Raw genomic sequence first — 17,335 nt, forward strand, 5'->3', positions numbered from 1 at the left:
CTCCCTAACCTAGAAGGCTGGCATCAGCGAAGGAAAGACAACAAGATCTCCATATGAGAGTTTGCTTGTTGAAAAGACGGCGCCTGAACCAGAATGTCATCCAGATAAGGTGCTACTGCAATGCCCTGAGACCGGATCACTGCCAAAAGAGCCCCCAGGACCTTTGAGAAAATTCTAGGAACTGTGGCAAGACCGAATGGAAAAGCCAAACTAAAAATGATTGTCTAAGAAAGCGAACCTTATAAACTTGTGATGATCCCTGTGAATGGGAACATGAAGGTACGCATCCTTTAAGTCTATGGTTGTCATAAACTGACCCTCTTGGACCAAGGGAAGAATGGAACGTATAGTTTCCATCTTGAAGGACGGTACTCTGAGGAACTTGTTAAGACATTTTAGATTTAGAATAGGTCTGAAAGTTCCCTCTTTTTTGGGAACCACAAACAGATTTGAATAAAAACCCAGACCCTTTTCCTGTGGAGGAACAGGAACTATAACTCCCAGGGCAGAAAGGTCCTTGATACAATTTAAGAACGCCTCTCTCTTTATCTGGTCTACGGATAATCTTGAGAGAAGAAACCTGCCTCTGGGAGGAAAAGTCTTGAATTCTATCTTGTACTCCTGAGATACAATTTCCACGGCCCACAGGTCTGAGACATCTTGTATCAAAGCCTGAACAAATTGAGAAATCCTGCCCCCTACTGAATCCATTCCTGGATTGGGGGCCGACCCTTCATGCTGACTTGGAGTCAGCCGCAGGCTTCTTAGACTGTTTCCCCTTGTTCCAAGAGTGACCAGACTTCCAGGAAGACTTGGATAGTTCCTGCTTGGAAGAGGAAGCAGAGGGTTTACCTCTAAAGTTACGAAAGGAAAGAAAATTACTCTGACGTCCTTTCTGATTATACTTTCTATCCTGAGGAAGAAAAGATTCCTTTCCTCCTGTGATATCTGAAACTATTTCAGCCAAATCAGGCCCAAACAAGGACTTACCCTTGTAGGGAATAGCTAATAACTATCTGCAGACCAGGATTTTAACCAAATGGCTCTGCGAGCTAGAACCGCAAAACGACCTGTAAAGAAGCATCCGTAATAAAAAAATTGGCTAATTTAAGTGCCTTAATCCTGTCCTGGATTTCCTCAAGAGGAGTATCTGTCTGAATAGATATAGACAAGGCATCAAACCAGTAAGCTGCAGCACTGGTAACAGTAGCAATACACACCGCAGGCTGCCATTGAAGACCTTGTAGAACATACATTTTCTTTAATAATGCCTCCAATTTCTTATCCATTGGATCCTAAAAAGAACAACTATCCTCTATGGGAATAGTGGTCCTCTTAGCCAAAATGGAAATAGAACCTTCTACCATAGGAACCATTTGCCACGATTCCTTAACCGAGTCAGCTATAGGAAACATCTTCTTAAAAATAGGAGATGGAGAAAAAGGAATATCAGATCTCTCCCATTCTCGTGCAATAATCTCAGAAGCTTGATCAGGAAGAGGAAATACCTCCACCCCAGAGGAAACATCAAAATACTTGTTCAGCTTACTAGACTTCTTAGGGTTAACAACAATAGTAGTATCGGAGTCATCTAAGGTAGCCAAAACCTCCTTAAGTAACAAGCAGTTTAAATCTGGACACAACTTCAGCATCAGCAGAAAGAATTATACTGCCTGAGTCCGAGATTTCACCCTCAGATGCACCCAAAGAATCTTCATCCTCAAACTTCTGAGAGGAAAAACTATGATTAGCCACCTCAGGATCAGAAACCTTATTTACTGTTTCTTTAAATTTCCTTTTGCGTTTTCCCTGCAGCATTGGAAAAGTCAACAGCGCCTCAGATACCGCATAAGATACCTGGGCAGCAATATCTTGTAAAGTGACTCCAGACAGAGCATGAGAGGAAACGCAGGGCACTGCATGTGCAGATGAATAGGATTGGGACGCTTGATGAGAAAGATGCGGCACATCTGAAACAGGAGGCTCCTGAACAGCATCCGCCTTAGCTTAGGGTCAAAAAGTCTATTTCTATAAGCTAAAGTTCTTTCAATTCATGAAGAACAAAAAGGTATTGGGGTTCCACCTGGGCATCCAAACATAGGCTACAGGTAACATCCTGCACAGCCTCCTGATCCATAATACAAAAGAATAAAAAAAATGTTTAAACTTTTTTTTTTTTTAAATCTTTTAATAAAGGATATAACACGGAACAAAACTGTATTAAATTAAACCCCAGGCAACACTCTACACCTCAGCAGAATTACTGAGGTGCCCTACCTGTCCTGCAACCCGCAGCAAACTGAGGAAAAAACTATCATGTTTACAATCCGGATTCCAGAGAAGCTAAAACAGCAAAAAGCAATCAAAGCAGCAGAGACATCTGAAAAATGCACACCTCACCCCACACAAAGTGAAAAAAAGCGCCCAAAGTACTCTGTCATCAAGAAACTGAACCTCCCTAAAAGGGGCAGTCTTTCAGATGACAAAAAAAGCTGGGGTATTTTTTTTTTTTTTTTTTTAAAAACAAGTTTAAAAACAACAACAACAACAAAACACCTTATAAAAAGTACATAATCCGTTAAAAAACGGAACTCCATTGAGCCATCAATAAAAATACAAAACTCCTCACACTAACAGTGCCTGCACAAACTGCCATAAAAACCTGCACTCAGACAGGAATAATAAAAAACGTCCCCTGCAGCGTTTCAGCTGGATAAGTGCCACATTTTCCCCTGCTAAATAGAAAAATAAAATTGGCACTTACCATAATATTCATCTGTCCGGCAGCAGGACAGCTCACCAGGTTTGAGAGGATGCCATCCCTCACATGGACCTGTGGAAATACAGAAAGACTGCGTAAACTTACTCAGGCTATCTAAATAGGGCAGCAAAATGTTTTGGGAAAATGCAGTGAGGATGGTACCCCACAAGTTCCCAATTGCTTAAAAGCCACCACTGCCCTACTGAAGAGGCTGACTTGGGCTAAGGCTAGATCAGAGCAAGCCTACTCTGCTTTTAAAATAACAAAACCTTGATTCTAGATCATACACCAAAACTTCACCTTCTCCTTGCACCGCAGGCAAAAAGAGAATGACTGTATATTGTGGGTAAGGGAAGTGACATATATAGCAGCTTTGCTGTGGTGCTCTTTGCCTCCTCCTGCTGGCCAGGAGTGGTGTTCCCACTAGTAATTGATGATTCCGTGGACTCACCATATCTTAGGAAAGAAAGTAGGTCCTTTGAGACATACAGGGATATTGTAATGGAAAAAAACCTTAGAGCATGTCATTTTTGTACTACTCGCAGTGAAACTCTATGGGCCAGATTATTAAGTGGAGCGATATTTAATGCTCCCGCTCGAGAGCTATCTGCGCTAGAAGTAAACTTTTTTACACCCATCGGGTTGCGCTCATATTATGAGTTGAAAGGAAAAAGTTATTGCTAACCCGATGCGCGCAAAAAGCCGAACTTACAATATCGCGCGTGTGATAACCTATTCTCCAATAGAAGTCAATGGAGAAAAAAAATGTTAAAAAAAAACACCCCAACTCTTGCGCTAACACAATCGCATATTCTTAAGTGCACTAACATACTGCAGTATTTGCTATAGAAGAGCTATGTAATCAGGAGGTAGTGGGGGGACGATGAAAGAGCCCAGCCCATTGAAAAAAATATCCATGCAGTTACTTTGAATACAAAAAACAAACTAACTATCAACTGTTTTCCTGGGTACATTACATTTTTAGCAACAACAAAAAAATCACTGAAAGCGATAATGTTATTGTACAGAGCATTTCTTATTTTCCTACAATATTTCTTAAAATTAAAGCTTTAAAGCACATTCCCCTATTTTGAAACCTGATCAAACATTTTTGAAAAGCCCTTAAAATCTCAACTTTTGGTTAAACTTTGTATCCAAAATGCTCCCACTAAATTCAGAGATGCTACTTATTTGGTACTGATGTCTTATCAGCCTTCCTTATTTACACATGTTCTCCTATCTACTCATCTTGTATTGCTGCCAGACATGAGATCAACCAAACTGCTGTGTAAGGTGAGAGAAAAAGGAATACATTTGAATTGAATCACAGCTGACCTTATTCAAATGTACCAGTTTCGGGATTCATTGTGGTCAAAGTTCAAGCGTACTGGCTCTGAACGATCACTGTGTATATAGACAATGGCGAAATATATGCACTAAACAAACAAAATTGTCCAAGGCCCAATATTTCTGTGAGAGTCTGAACAATAACATCTCTAACCCTAGAAAGTTTTGGAAAGTCATAAATCACTTACAAACTCCAACAATCCACTCCCAACCCTCCACTGTCAAAGTGGACAACCAAACCCTGCAACTTCCCTTAGAAGTAGCAAATGCCTTCAACAATTATTTTGTCGGATGCTCCACCACCCTGATTGACAAACTAATAAATGAAACACATCCTGAAACTACAAATGTGGATCAGGTCCCACTAAATCGGCAAAGACCCAATATAGAGAAGTTCAATTTTAGACCTGTACCCATCAATGTCATTAAGAAACACCTTAATAATCTAAAAACGTAAAACCAGTCTGGACCTGATCAAATCCCAGCAATGCTGTTGAAGCTCAGTGCGCCGGCAATTGCTAAACCTGTCACAACCTAATTAACAAATCCTTAGTGTCTGGATACATACCCAAACTTTGGAAGATTGCAAGTGTAGTGCCTATCCATAAAAGTAGCGAGATAACCTTGGTTTCTAACTATCACCCAATATCATTGCTCCCAGTATTGTCAAAAATCTTAGAAAAATGCGTCCATACGCAATTATGTGAGTATTACCAACAATCTATCTGACCCCTGTTCAATCAGGTTTTCGCCCGAATCACTCCACTATAACTGCCCTCCAAAAAGTTTGCAACGACATCCAGCGCCTTGAGACCCTTACGGGTAAATACCAAGAACCCAATAGATAGATAGATAGATCCAAACTGGCATGGAACAAGGAGACCTAGCTGGAGCTATTTTCCTTGATTTTGCAAAGGCCTTTGACACAGAAGACCACAACATTCTACTGCTCAAACTAAAAAACTCAGGTATTGGTGATCGTCCGCTAACCTGGTTTCAATCATATGTATCAGATCGATCACAATATGTCTCCATTTCTGACAGCGACTCCCTCCCTCTCCCAGTCACGTGTGGTGTTCCCCAAGGTTCCATTCTCGGCCCCCTACTATTCACATTATTTATAAATGATCTGCCTAATGTCTGCTAGCAACTCCCTCCCTCTCCCAGTCATGTGTAGTGTTCCCCAAGGTTCCATTCTCGGCCCCCTACTATTCACATTATTTATAAATGATCTGCCTAATGTCTGCTCAACTGTACACAAGTACGCAGATAACACAGTAATCTATGCAAGCAAAGGCGATCTACCGCAGCTTGAAGCAGTGCTCCAAGACCAGTTCACAGAGGTAGAAAAGTGTATGTCAAAAAACAAACTTTTCCTAAACACTAACAAAACTGTCACAATGATCTTTGGAACGGGACCTAAACTACAAAATTCCCATCTATGCATTAAAACAAAATCAAATTGCACACCGACCGCAGTCCACTCTTTCAAATACTTGGATATGCTGTTAGACCCCAATCGATCTTTTGGCCATTACATAGAAAAACTTGCATCTAAACTTTATCCAAAACTAGGTGCCCTGTACAGAAACAAATCCTGTCTAAGCCCTACAGTAAAGGAAAAGATTGTACAGCAAATGCTGATGCCAATCATTGATTATGGGGATGTAGTATATGCACCTGCACCGCAAACTCACCTTAATAAACTTAATACACTGTATAACTCGTTCTGCCGCTTTGTGCTACAATGTAACTACAGGACCCACCACTGTGACATGCTAAAAGAACTAAACTGGCTGTCACTGGAATCCAGAAGCACCCTCCACCTTTCCAGCCTTGTGTTTAAGAGCTTTTCTGGGAAGCTCCCACCCTACCAGAGCAGAATGCTCACCCCGGCTATTCCCACCTCCTATAACCTCCGATCCAGTACCAGCACATTTAGTTTGCCTCAATACAAAAGAAAGCAGCTCGATCCTCCTTTTTCCTACAGAGCGCCACAATTATGGAATGACCTCCCTCACACTTTAAAACCTTCCCCAAGCCTAAAATCCTTTAAGAGATCCCTCTCTACATATCTCAAAACAGAATGTTCCTGTCATGGTTGATTATATATTTCCTGCTTGTACTATGTTAAATTTTGCATATATTGTGTATTATTATTGTTTTTGTATTTTATTGTACCCTATTGTACCAATGCAATGTTTTGTGGACCCAGGACATACTTGAGAACGAGAGAAATCTCAATGTATCCTTCCTGGTAAAATATTTTATAAATAAATAATAAATACTCGCCAATGGAATAGCTAGTGGGTGAGTGAAAATGTTGAGCCTTATGTGTGTAAATATATATATATATATATACACACACAGTGGATATAAAAAGTCTACACACCCCTGTTAAAATGTCAGGTTTCTGTGATGTAAAAAAATGAGACAAAGATAAATAATTTCAGAACTTTTACCACCTTTAATGTGACCTATAAACTGTACAACTCAATTGAAAAACAAACTGAAATCTTTTAGGTAAAGGGAAATAAAAAACTAAAATAATAAGGTTGCATAAGTGTGAACACCCTTTTATAACGGGGGATGTAGCTATGTTCAGAATTAAGCACTCACAATCAAAATCATGTTAAATCGGAGTCAGTACACACCTGTCATCATTTAAAGTGCCTCTGATTAACTCCAAATCAAGTTCAGCTGTTCTAGTAGGACTTTCCTGATATTTTGTTAGTCGCATCCTACAGCGAAAGCCATGGTCCGCAGAGAGCTTCTAAAGCATCAGAGGGATCTCATTGTTAAAAGGTATCAGTCATGAGAAGGGTACAAAAGGATTTCCAAGGCATTAGATATACCATGGAACACAGTGAAGACAGTCATCATCAAGTGAAGAAAATATGGTGCAACAGTGACATTACCAAGAACTGGATGTCCCTCCAAAATTGATGAAAAGACGAGAAGAAAACTGGTCTGGGAGGCTGCCAAGAGGCCTACAGCAACATTAAAGGATCTGCAGGAATATCTGGCAAGTACTGGCTGTGTGGTACATGTGATAACAATCGCCCGTATTCTTCATATGTCTGGGCTATGGGGTAGAGTGGCAAGACGGAAGCCTTTTCTTACAAAAAAAAACATCCAAGCCCGGTTAAATTTTGCAAAAACACATCTGAAGTTTCCCAAAAGCATGTTGCAAAAGGTGTTCTGGTCTGATGAAACCAGTTGAACTTTTTGGCCATAATTCCAAAAGATATGTTTGGTGCAAAAACAACACTACATATCACCAAAAGAACACCATACCCACAGGGAAGCATGGTGGTGTCAGCATCATGCTTTGGGGCTGTTTTTCTTCAGCTGGAACTGGGGCCTTAGTCAAGGTAGAGGGAATAATGAACAGTTCCAAATACCAGACAATATTGGCACAAAACCTTCAGGCTTCTGTTAGAAAGCTGAACATGAAGAGGAACTTCATCTTTCAGCATGACAACGACCCAAAGCATACATCCAATTCAACAAAGGAATGGCTTCACCAGAAGGAGATTAAAGTTTTGGGATGGCCCAGCCAGAGCCCAGACCTGAATCCAATTCAAAATATGTGGGGTGATCTGAAGAGGGCTGTGCACAGGAGATGCCCTTGCATTCTGACAGATTTAGAGTGTTTTTGCAAAGAAGAATGGGCAAATCTTGCCAAGTCAAAATGTGCCATGCTGAAAAACTCATACCCAAAAAGACTGAGTGCTGTAATAAAATCAAAAGGTGCTTCAATAAAGTATTAGTTTAAGGGTGTTCACACTTATGCAACCATATTATTTTATTTTTATTTCCCTTTACCTAAAAGATTTCAGTTTGTTTTTCAATTGAGTTGTACAGTTTATAGGTCACATTAAAGGTGGAAAAAGTTCTGAAATGATTTATCTTTGTCTCATTTTTTTACATCACAGAAACCTGACATTTTAACAGGGGTGTGTAGACTTTTTATATCCACTGTATATATATATATATATATATATATATATATATATATATATATATATATATATATATATATACACACACACTGTAACATATCTCAGCCTAATGTCACTAGCCCTTTAAAACTGCCTTCCCTGATTCTGACACTCATGCTGGTTTTGGGCAGTATTTGCATTCAGCTTGCCTGCCTGATTAATCATTCATGCACCTGATTACCTCAGCCTCTTTTTAAGCCTTCTCAGGTCTAATGTGCCTTGCATTAACTTTGAAGTTGTGTTCCTGAAAACAACTGAGGTCTGTGGCTGATCCTGCATGAATTCTACCAACATATTCAAGCTTCAGTTTTCCCTATTTCCTCTGCTTAAAATCATCAAATCCAAGTATCCAAATAATTCCATTTTGTTACCTGGACACTGCTACTTAAACTCTGAACTTTATTATAAATCAAGCATACTTTTGGTTATCATCACTCTCTAATTATTACAACAGCATCTTACTCAGAACTTTATAACTATTCTCTGCAACAAGTTGTCATAGCCGAAATATCCTTCTACAAATATGTTAACATATTCAGAACTCTGCATCTATGTGTTCAGTTAAAAGCTTTCATGTGATTCTCCAATATATGCACAAACAGTAATTGATGCCTTAAACTTGCAACTTGACTATCACCTGTGCTGCTCTGATTATTACTGACATACAGCTCTATATAATATTATGTACTGTGAACCTGCAACAAACCTTAGTTTGCATCTAAGTGTCAATCTTCTACCAGTTTACTCTGAAGCCTGAACATTCCACATTGCTTTATTTTTCTCTCATTGAATCCTGCAGCTACTCCTATTAACTAACTATAAATCAAGGTGAAGCCAGATTATATATTATACAAATGTTGCACTCTCCATTAATTCTTCAATAACTTCTAGCAACTATGAATCACAGAATATCATCTATCCACGTCCAGGATACTCTTCCCCAGGTCAGGGGTTGGTGTCTTCAAATCCCTACCACTGTCCCGAGGGTCTGTGTCCTGAGCGCATGTACACCAGAACATGACACACACATATATTCATATTTAGACATGCATATGTATGTATCTCAATGTTAAAGCCATTTGCAGCCTTTTTTTCTAACACTTGAGACCTCACATCTTTGAGCCCTTATAACTTTTGTGTGCAATATTTCTTTTGAATTTTTTTTATTAGATGGTGTTATTATAAGTGTAAATATACTATGTAATGTATTTTTGATGTGTTTTGTGACACTTTTTAGTTTTCGCAAAACAGTTAACCAGAGTTCTGAGGTCACAGTAATCATTCTAGCGTAAATCGCAATTGTGCTCACGTGTTCGCATTAACTTTCAACTTGTAATAAGAGCGCAATTTAATTTGCGTGCAAACTAATGTGAAAACCCGATAAAACTTGCACGCAAACAATATTGCTCCACTCGTAATCTGGACCTAAGTGTTTAACCCCCCTGAAAAGGAGTAAAACATATGAAGGCTCACTTGGACACCGCATTGTACTGCTGGTCCCAAGCAACAAACAGATGGTTAGCCAATCAGCAGCAGCACTCGCACAATCCTCCATTCACTGACAGTATTTGCAAAGCAAGCTGCTCCCAAGTGTGAATTTCCCTATGTGTTTAGCCCTTCTGAAGGCGAAAAACACAGTGTTCCATAGCAAGGGGTACAAGCATTGCTAAAGAATTATAGCATGTCAATGTTTCCTCTATAATGTCCTATCCTTTCAATTAAATCGACAAACCAGCTACTTACATATCCGCAAGCCATTTATTATTCCCTTACTATATTTGTCCAAACCACCTCTACTTGAAGTATTTTCAATGTATCTACCACCCTTTCTGTAAAGAAGTGCTAACTGGCTACTGAATATGAGAGCATATTCTGCAGTTACACACGTTTTGTTATATATGCTTTCATCCTGAGCTTAAAGGGACATTAAAGTCAAACATTTTCTTTCATGATTCAGATAGAGCCTACAATTTTTAAAAAGTTTCCAGTTTACTTCTATTATCATTTTTTTTCATTCTCATGTTATTCTTTGTTGAAGAGATACCTAGGTAGGTAGTGTGCACATGTCTGCAGCACTACATGACAGGATATAGTGCTGCCATAGTGTATAACATTGCTGCAAAACTGCTGCCATATAGTGCAGCAGACATGTGCACACTCTTGAGCTTATATTTCTGCTTTTCCACAAAGGAAAACAAGAAAACTAACGGCTAGATTTGGAGTTTTGTCGGTAACGACCCGAAAAACTAACGCCAGCTTTTTTCTGGCCGCAGCATAAAAATAACTCTGGTATTGAGAGTCCACATAAAGGCTGCGTTAGGCTCCAAAAAAGGAGCGTAGAGCATTTTTAACGCAGCTTCAACTCTCGATACCAGAGTTGCTTACGCAAGCGGCCAGCCTCAAAAACGTGCTCGTGCACGATTCTCCCATAGGAAACAATGGGGCTGTTTGAGCTGAAAAAAAACCTAACACCTGCAAAAAAGCCGCGTTAAGCTCCTAACGCAGCCCCATTGTTTCCTATGGGGAAACACTTCCTACGTCTGCACCTAACACTTTAACATGTACCCCGAGTCTAAACACCCCTAACCTTACACTTATTCACCCCTAATCTGCCGCCCCCGCTATCGCTGACCCCTGCATATTATTATTAACCCCTAATCTGCCGCTCCGTAAACCGCCGCTACTTACATTATCCTTATGTACCCCTAATCTGCTGCCCTAACATCGCCGACCCCTATATTATATTTATTAACCCCTAATCTGCCCCCCTCAACGTCGCCTCCACCTGCCTACACTTATTAACCCCTAATCTGCCGACCGGACCTGAGCGCTACTATAATAAAGTTATTAACCCCTAATCCGCCTCACTAACCCTATAATAAATAGTATTAATCCCTAATCTGCCCTCCCTAACATCGCCGACACCTAACTTCAATTATTAACCCCTAATTTTCCCGACTGGAGCTCACCGCTATTCTAATAAATGTATTAACCCCTAAAGCTAAGTCTAACCCTAACACCCCCCTAAATTAAATATAATTTTAATCTAACGAAATTAATTAACTCTTATTAAATAAATTATTCCTATTTAAAGCTAAATACTTACCTGTAAAATAAATCCTAATATAGCTACAATATAAATTATAATTAATATTTATTTTACAGGCAACTTTGTAATTATTTTAACCATGTACAATAGCTATTAAATAGTTAAGAACTATTTAATAGTTACCTAGTTAAAATAATTACAAAATTACCTGTAAAATAAATCCTAACCTAAGTTACAATTAAACCTAACACTATACTATCAATAAATTAATTAAATAAACTACCTACAATTACCTACAATTAACCTAACACTACACTATCAATAAATTAATTAAATACAATTCCTACAAATAAATACAATTAAATAAACTTGCTAAAGTACAAAAAATAAAAAAATATTTACAAACATAAGAAAAATATTACAACAATTTTAAACTAATTACACCTACTCTAAGCCCCCTAATAAAATAACAAAGACCCCCAAAATAAAAAAATGCCTTACCCTATTCTAAATAACTAAAGTTCAAAGCTCTTTTACCTTACCAGCCCTGAACAGGGCCCTTTGCGGGGCATGCCCCAAGAAGTTCAGCTCTTTTGCCTGTAAAAAAAAAACATACAATACCCAAGCCCCCCAACATTACAACCCACCACCCACATACCCCTAATCTAACCCAAACCCCCCTTAAATAAACCTAACACTAAGCCCCTGAAGATCTTCCTACCTTGTCTTCACCTCACCGGGTTCAACGATCTGTCCAGAAGAGCTCCTCCGATGTCCTGATCCAAGCCCAAGCGGGGGGCTGAAGAGGTCCATGATCCAGCTGAAGTCTTCATCCAAGCGGGAGCTGAAGAGGTCCATGATCCGGATGAAGTCTTCATCCAAGCGGGAGCTGAAGAGGTCCATGATCCGGATGAAGTCTTCTATCAACGGCATCTTCAATCTTCTTTCTTCCGGATCCATCTTGCAGACCTCCGACGCGGAACATCCTGCTGGCCCGACGGACTAACGACGAATGACGGTTCCTTTAAGGGACGTCATCCAAGATGGCATCCCTCGAATTCCGATTGGCTGATAGGATTCTATCAGCCAATCGGAATTAAGGTAGGAATATTTTGATTGGCTGATGGAATCAGCCAATCAGAATCAAGTTCAATCCGATTGGCTGATCCAATCAGCCAATCAGATTGAGCTCGCATTCTATTGGCTGTTCCGATCAGGATTTCTTTGTAATTATTTTAACTATTTTAGCTATTAAATAGTTCTTAACTATTTAATAGCTATTGTACCTGGTTAAAATAAATACAAAGTTACCTGTAAAATAAATATTAATCCTAAAATAGCTATAATATAATTATAATTTATATTGTAGCTATATTAGGATTTATTTTACAGGTAAGTATTTAGCTTTAAATAGGAATAATTTATTTAATAAGAGTTAATTAATTTCGTTAGATTTAAATTATATTTAACTTAGGGGGGTGTTAGTGTTAGGGTTAGACTTAGCTTTAGGGGTTAATACATTTATTAGAATAGCGGTGAGCTCCGGTCGGCAGATTAGGGGTTAATAATTGAAGTTAGGTGTCGGCGATGTTAGGGAGGGCAGATTAGGGGTTAATACTATTTATTATAGGGTTAGTGAGGCGGATTAGGGGTTAATAACTTTATTATAGTAGCGCTCAGGTCCGGTTGGCAGATTAGGGGTTAATAAGTGTAGGCAGGTGGAGGCGACGTTGAGGGGGGCAGATTAGGGGTTAATAAATATAATATAGGGGTCGGCGGTGTTAGGGGCAGCAGATTAGGGGTACATAAGGATAACGTAGGTGGCGGCACTTTGCGGTCGGCAGATTAGGGGTTAAAAAAATTATTCGAGTGTCGGCGATGTGGGGGGACCTCGGTTTAGGGGTGCATAGGTAGTTTATGGGTGTTAGTGTACTTTAGAGCACAGTAGTTAAGAGCTTTATAAACCGGCGTTAGCCCAGAAAGGTCTTAACTACTGACTTTTTTCCTGCGGCTGGAGTTTTGTCGTTAGATGTCTAACGCTCACTTCAGACACGACTCTAAATACCGGAGTTAGAAAGATCCCATTGAAAAGATAGGATACGCAATTTACGTAAGGGGATCTGCGGTATGGAAAAGTCGCGGCTGAAAAGTGAGCGTTAGACCCTATTTTGAGTGACTCCAAATACCGGCGGTAGCCTAAAACCAGCGTTAGGAGCCTCTAACGCTGGTTTTCACGGCTAACGCCAAACTCCAAATCTAGGTCTAAGAAAATTTGATAACAGAAGTTAATTAGAAAGTTTTTTTTTTTAAATATTATGTTCTATCTAAATCATGAAAGAAAAATGGGCTTTATGTCCCTTTAATGAAAGTTCCTTAATAAACTCAGAGGTTTATATTAACTCTCTCCCTTCTTTTCCCCAAGCTATACATATTAAAGGGGAATGCAAATAAAAATGTAAATCTACATGCACAATGAAAAAAAAATTGCATTGCACTGCCCATAGAGAGGCAGGAGTGCATTCTGGGTGATTCAGAAACCTGCCCTCTACAAGCTGCACTGTGATTGTTTGATATGTGTTAACATTCAAGGGGTAAAACCATACACATTTTGCGAACAAAATTCCAGTTTTTTAAAATGATTTTAAAACATTTTATTTGATATGTTTTTTGCACTATTTGCTCTGTTGGGGTTTTGCATTTCAATACCACCCACCTTGCTTTTGCATGTTTAATACGTGCTCTCACCACTGCTGTAAATGTCACAGCATGTGTTGTTAACAGCTAGGACATATTACAACAGCTTCCACCTAAATTGGGTAAACAGACGCACACACATGTCCACAGCACTAAGCTATATAAGCATTTGTATTAACCCTTTGTACAGAATAGTGCTGCAGCCCTCTCTGGCAACCAAAGCTTTAATCAGCTCCCTGGAAGCCTCCATATTTGTTACATCCAGGCCTGTACATCTGGTTTATGTACCTATAATGGGAGAAATACCAGTGTTAAATGTTTTAAAACTGGAAAGCTTTGTAGTGAAGCACAGCTTGTGTCCTGCATTTGTATTCCAAGCCTCCACCTATTGAGTTGGCTAGAGAGCGTCAGCAATGGTAGCCAGGATGCAGGTGTCCTGTCTGCTCAGTGGGGGCTCTCCGGGGTCACACAAGTGCTGACTACTTTGTACGCTGTAGTTCACATGGTAATAATTTAGCCACATGTCTATATATGGAGGAGACTTTCAGTGGTGGACCATGTGCAGTTGCTGAATTCAGGTACCTAAAAACATATAGATACACATTTCTTAAAAACAGACCTCCAAATGCTTCAGACTTTGTCGCATTTTCAAAAACGTTCCCAGTGACTTCTGCACTTTCGCAATTAAATCCAGTAATCTAACAGGGAAAAAAATAAAACAAATTTAGAACAGTTATGCGTATTAAATTAGTGCTAACAAGGGTTAATATTTTCTTTACATTTGCCTTAAGTGCTAGAGTCTTTAGCACAATGAAAATATTATATTTATTCCAATCTATAAAGATGATACAGTGCCTCTTAGCTTCATATATAAATGACGTTTTTTGTCACCAAATAAATTTGAATTCTAATTACACTAATACATAATACAAATGTTCACCTAACTATTAATCCTTTAGATATAAAACTATATGCAGTGTGGTGTTTTAGATAGATAGATAAATAGATAAAACATAGATAAATAGATAGATAATATATAAATAGATAGATAGTGAATGATCACACACATCGGGTGGCAAGCTTCTAACAATCTAGGTTTGATGAATGCTGCCTCCGATATCTGTGGACATTTCCAGCTTTATATATTAAAAAATAAAATCACAAAATGGTACTGTCAGCCTTTATGAATCTTTTTTGTAACAATGTATTGTTTTATTATGTTAAACGTAATTAAAAAAATAATAATAAAATAAAAAAGATAGAGATAATATATATAAAATGAATAGATTTTTTTCTAAATAAAATGTCCTAACAAAAACAGAATTTATGTTTACCTGATAAATTTCTTTCTCCTACGGTGTATCCGGTCCACGGCTTCATCCTTACTTGTGGGATATTCTCAATCCCAACAGGAAGTGGCAAAGAGAGCACACAGCAGAGCTGTCCATATAGCTCCCCTCAGGCTCCGCCCCCCCCAGTCATTTGACCGACGGTTAGGAGAAAAAGGAGAACCATAGGGTGCAGTTATGACTGTAGTTTACAAAAATAAATTTAAACCTGACCAAAATGCCAGGGTGGGCCGTGGACCGGATACACCGTAGGAGAAAGAAATTTATCAGGTAAACATAAATTCTGTTTTCTCCTACATTGGTGTATCTGGTCCACGGCTTCATCCTTACTTGTGGGAACCAATACCAAAGCTTTAGGACACGGATGAAGGGAGGGAACAAGTCAGGTAACCTAAACGGAAGGCACCACTGCTTGCAAAACTTTTCTCCCAAAAATAGCCTCCGAAGAAGCAAAAGTATCGAATTTGTCAAATTTGGCAAATGTATGCAGTGAAGACCAAGTCGCTGCCTTACAGATCTGTTAAACAGAAGCCTCATTCTTGAAAGCCCATGTGGAAGCCACAGCTCTAGTAGAGTGAGCTGTAATTCGTTCAGGAGGCTGCCTTCCAGCAGTCTCATAAGTCAATCGGATGATGCTTTTCAGCCAGAAAGACAGAGAGGTCGCAGTCGCTTTTTGACCTCTCCTCTTGCCAGAATAGATGACAAACAAGGAAGATGTTTGTCTGAAATCCTTAGTTGCTTTTAGAAAAAACTTCAAAGCACGAACCACATCAAGATTGTGTAACAGACGTTCCTTGTTAGAAACTGGATTATGACACAGAGAAGGAACAACTATTTCCTGGTTAATATTCTTATTGGAAACCACTTTTGGAAGAAAACCAGGTTTGGTACATAAAACGACCTTATCTGTATGGAACACCAGATAGGGTGAATTACACTGCAAAGCAGACAATTCAGAAACTCTTCTAGCAGAAGAAATAGCTACCAAAAACAAAAAACTTTCCAAGATAGTAACTTAATATCTATGGAATGTAGAGGTTCAAACAGAACCCCTTGAAGAACTGAAAGAACTAAATTTAGACTCCATGGAGGAGCCACAGGTCTGTAGACAGGCTTGATTCTGACTAAGGCCTGTACAAACGCCTGAACATCTGGCACGGCTGCCAGCCGCTTGTGTAACAAAACAGACAGAGCAGATATCTGTCCTTTTAAGGAACTAGCTGACAGACCTTTCTCCAATCCTTCTTGGAGAAAATATAGTAACCTTGGAATCCTAATCTTACTCCATGAGTAACCCTTGGATTCGCACCAGCAAAGATATTTCCGCCATATCTTATGGTAAATTTTCCTGGTGACAGGCTTTCTAGCCTGGATCAGAGTATCTATAACTGATTCCGAAAACCCACGCTTGGCTAGAATCAAGCGTTCAATCTCCAAGCAGTCAGTTGTAGAGAAACTAGGTTTGGATGTTTGAATGGACCCTGGATTAGAAGGTCCTGCCTCAAAGGTAGCTTCCATGGTGGACTCGATGACATATTGACCAGGTCTGCATACCAAGTCCTGCGTGGCCACGCAGGAGCTATCAGAATTACCGAAGCCTTCTCCTGTTTGATCCTGGCTACTAGCCGGGGGAGAAGAGGAAACGGTGGAAAGACATAAGCTAGATTGAACGACCAAGGCGCCACTAAGGCATCTACCAATGTCGCCTTGGGATCCCTGGACCTGGACCCGTAACGTGGAACTTTGGAGTTCTGACGTGACGCCATCAGATCCAGATCTGGAAGGCCCCATAGTTGAGTTAACTGGGCAAAAACCTCCGGGTGAAGTTCCCACTCCCCCGGATGGAAAGTCTGACGACTCAGATAATCCGCTTCCCAGTTGTCCACTCCTGGGATGTGAATTGCTGATAGATGGCAGGAGTGATCCTCTGCCCATTTGATGATCTTGGATACCTCCCTCATCGCCAGGGAACTCTTTGTTCCTCCCTGATGATTGATGTACGCTACAGTCGTCATGTTGTCCGACTGAAATCTGATGAATTTGGCCTCCCCTAGTTGAGGCCAGGCCTGGAGCGCATTGAATATCGCTCTCAATTCTAAAATGTTTATCGGGAGAAGAGATTCTTCCCGAG

At 39.7% G+C, this 17,335-nt stretch overlaps 1 protein-coding gene across 1 annotated transcript in view; it reads right to left on the reverse strand.

Annotated features, from left to right (window-relative positions):
• Positions 1 to 17,335, reverse strand: part of ITGB3BP (integrin subunit beta 3 binding protein) — a gene marked incomplete in the record, with an annotated part of 308,200 nt that overhangs the window by 121,870 nt on the left and 168,995 nt on the right. Inside the window, 1 exon segment of the mRNA XM_053693670.1 lies at positions 14,475 to 14,553. Coding sequence (XP_053549645.1) covers positions 14,475 to 14,553 — 79 coding nt within the window.

This window comes from Bombina bombina, chromosome 10 (assembly GCF_027579735.1).
Source record: "Bombina bombina isolate aBomBom1 chromosome 10, aBomBom1.pri, whole genome shotgun sequence".
In the NCBI taxonomy this organism is placed as follows: domain Eukaryota; kingdom Metazoa; phylum Chordata; class Amphibia; order Anura; family Bombinatoridae; genus Bombina; species Bombina bombina.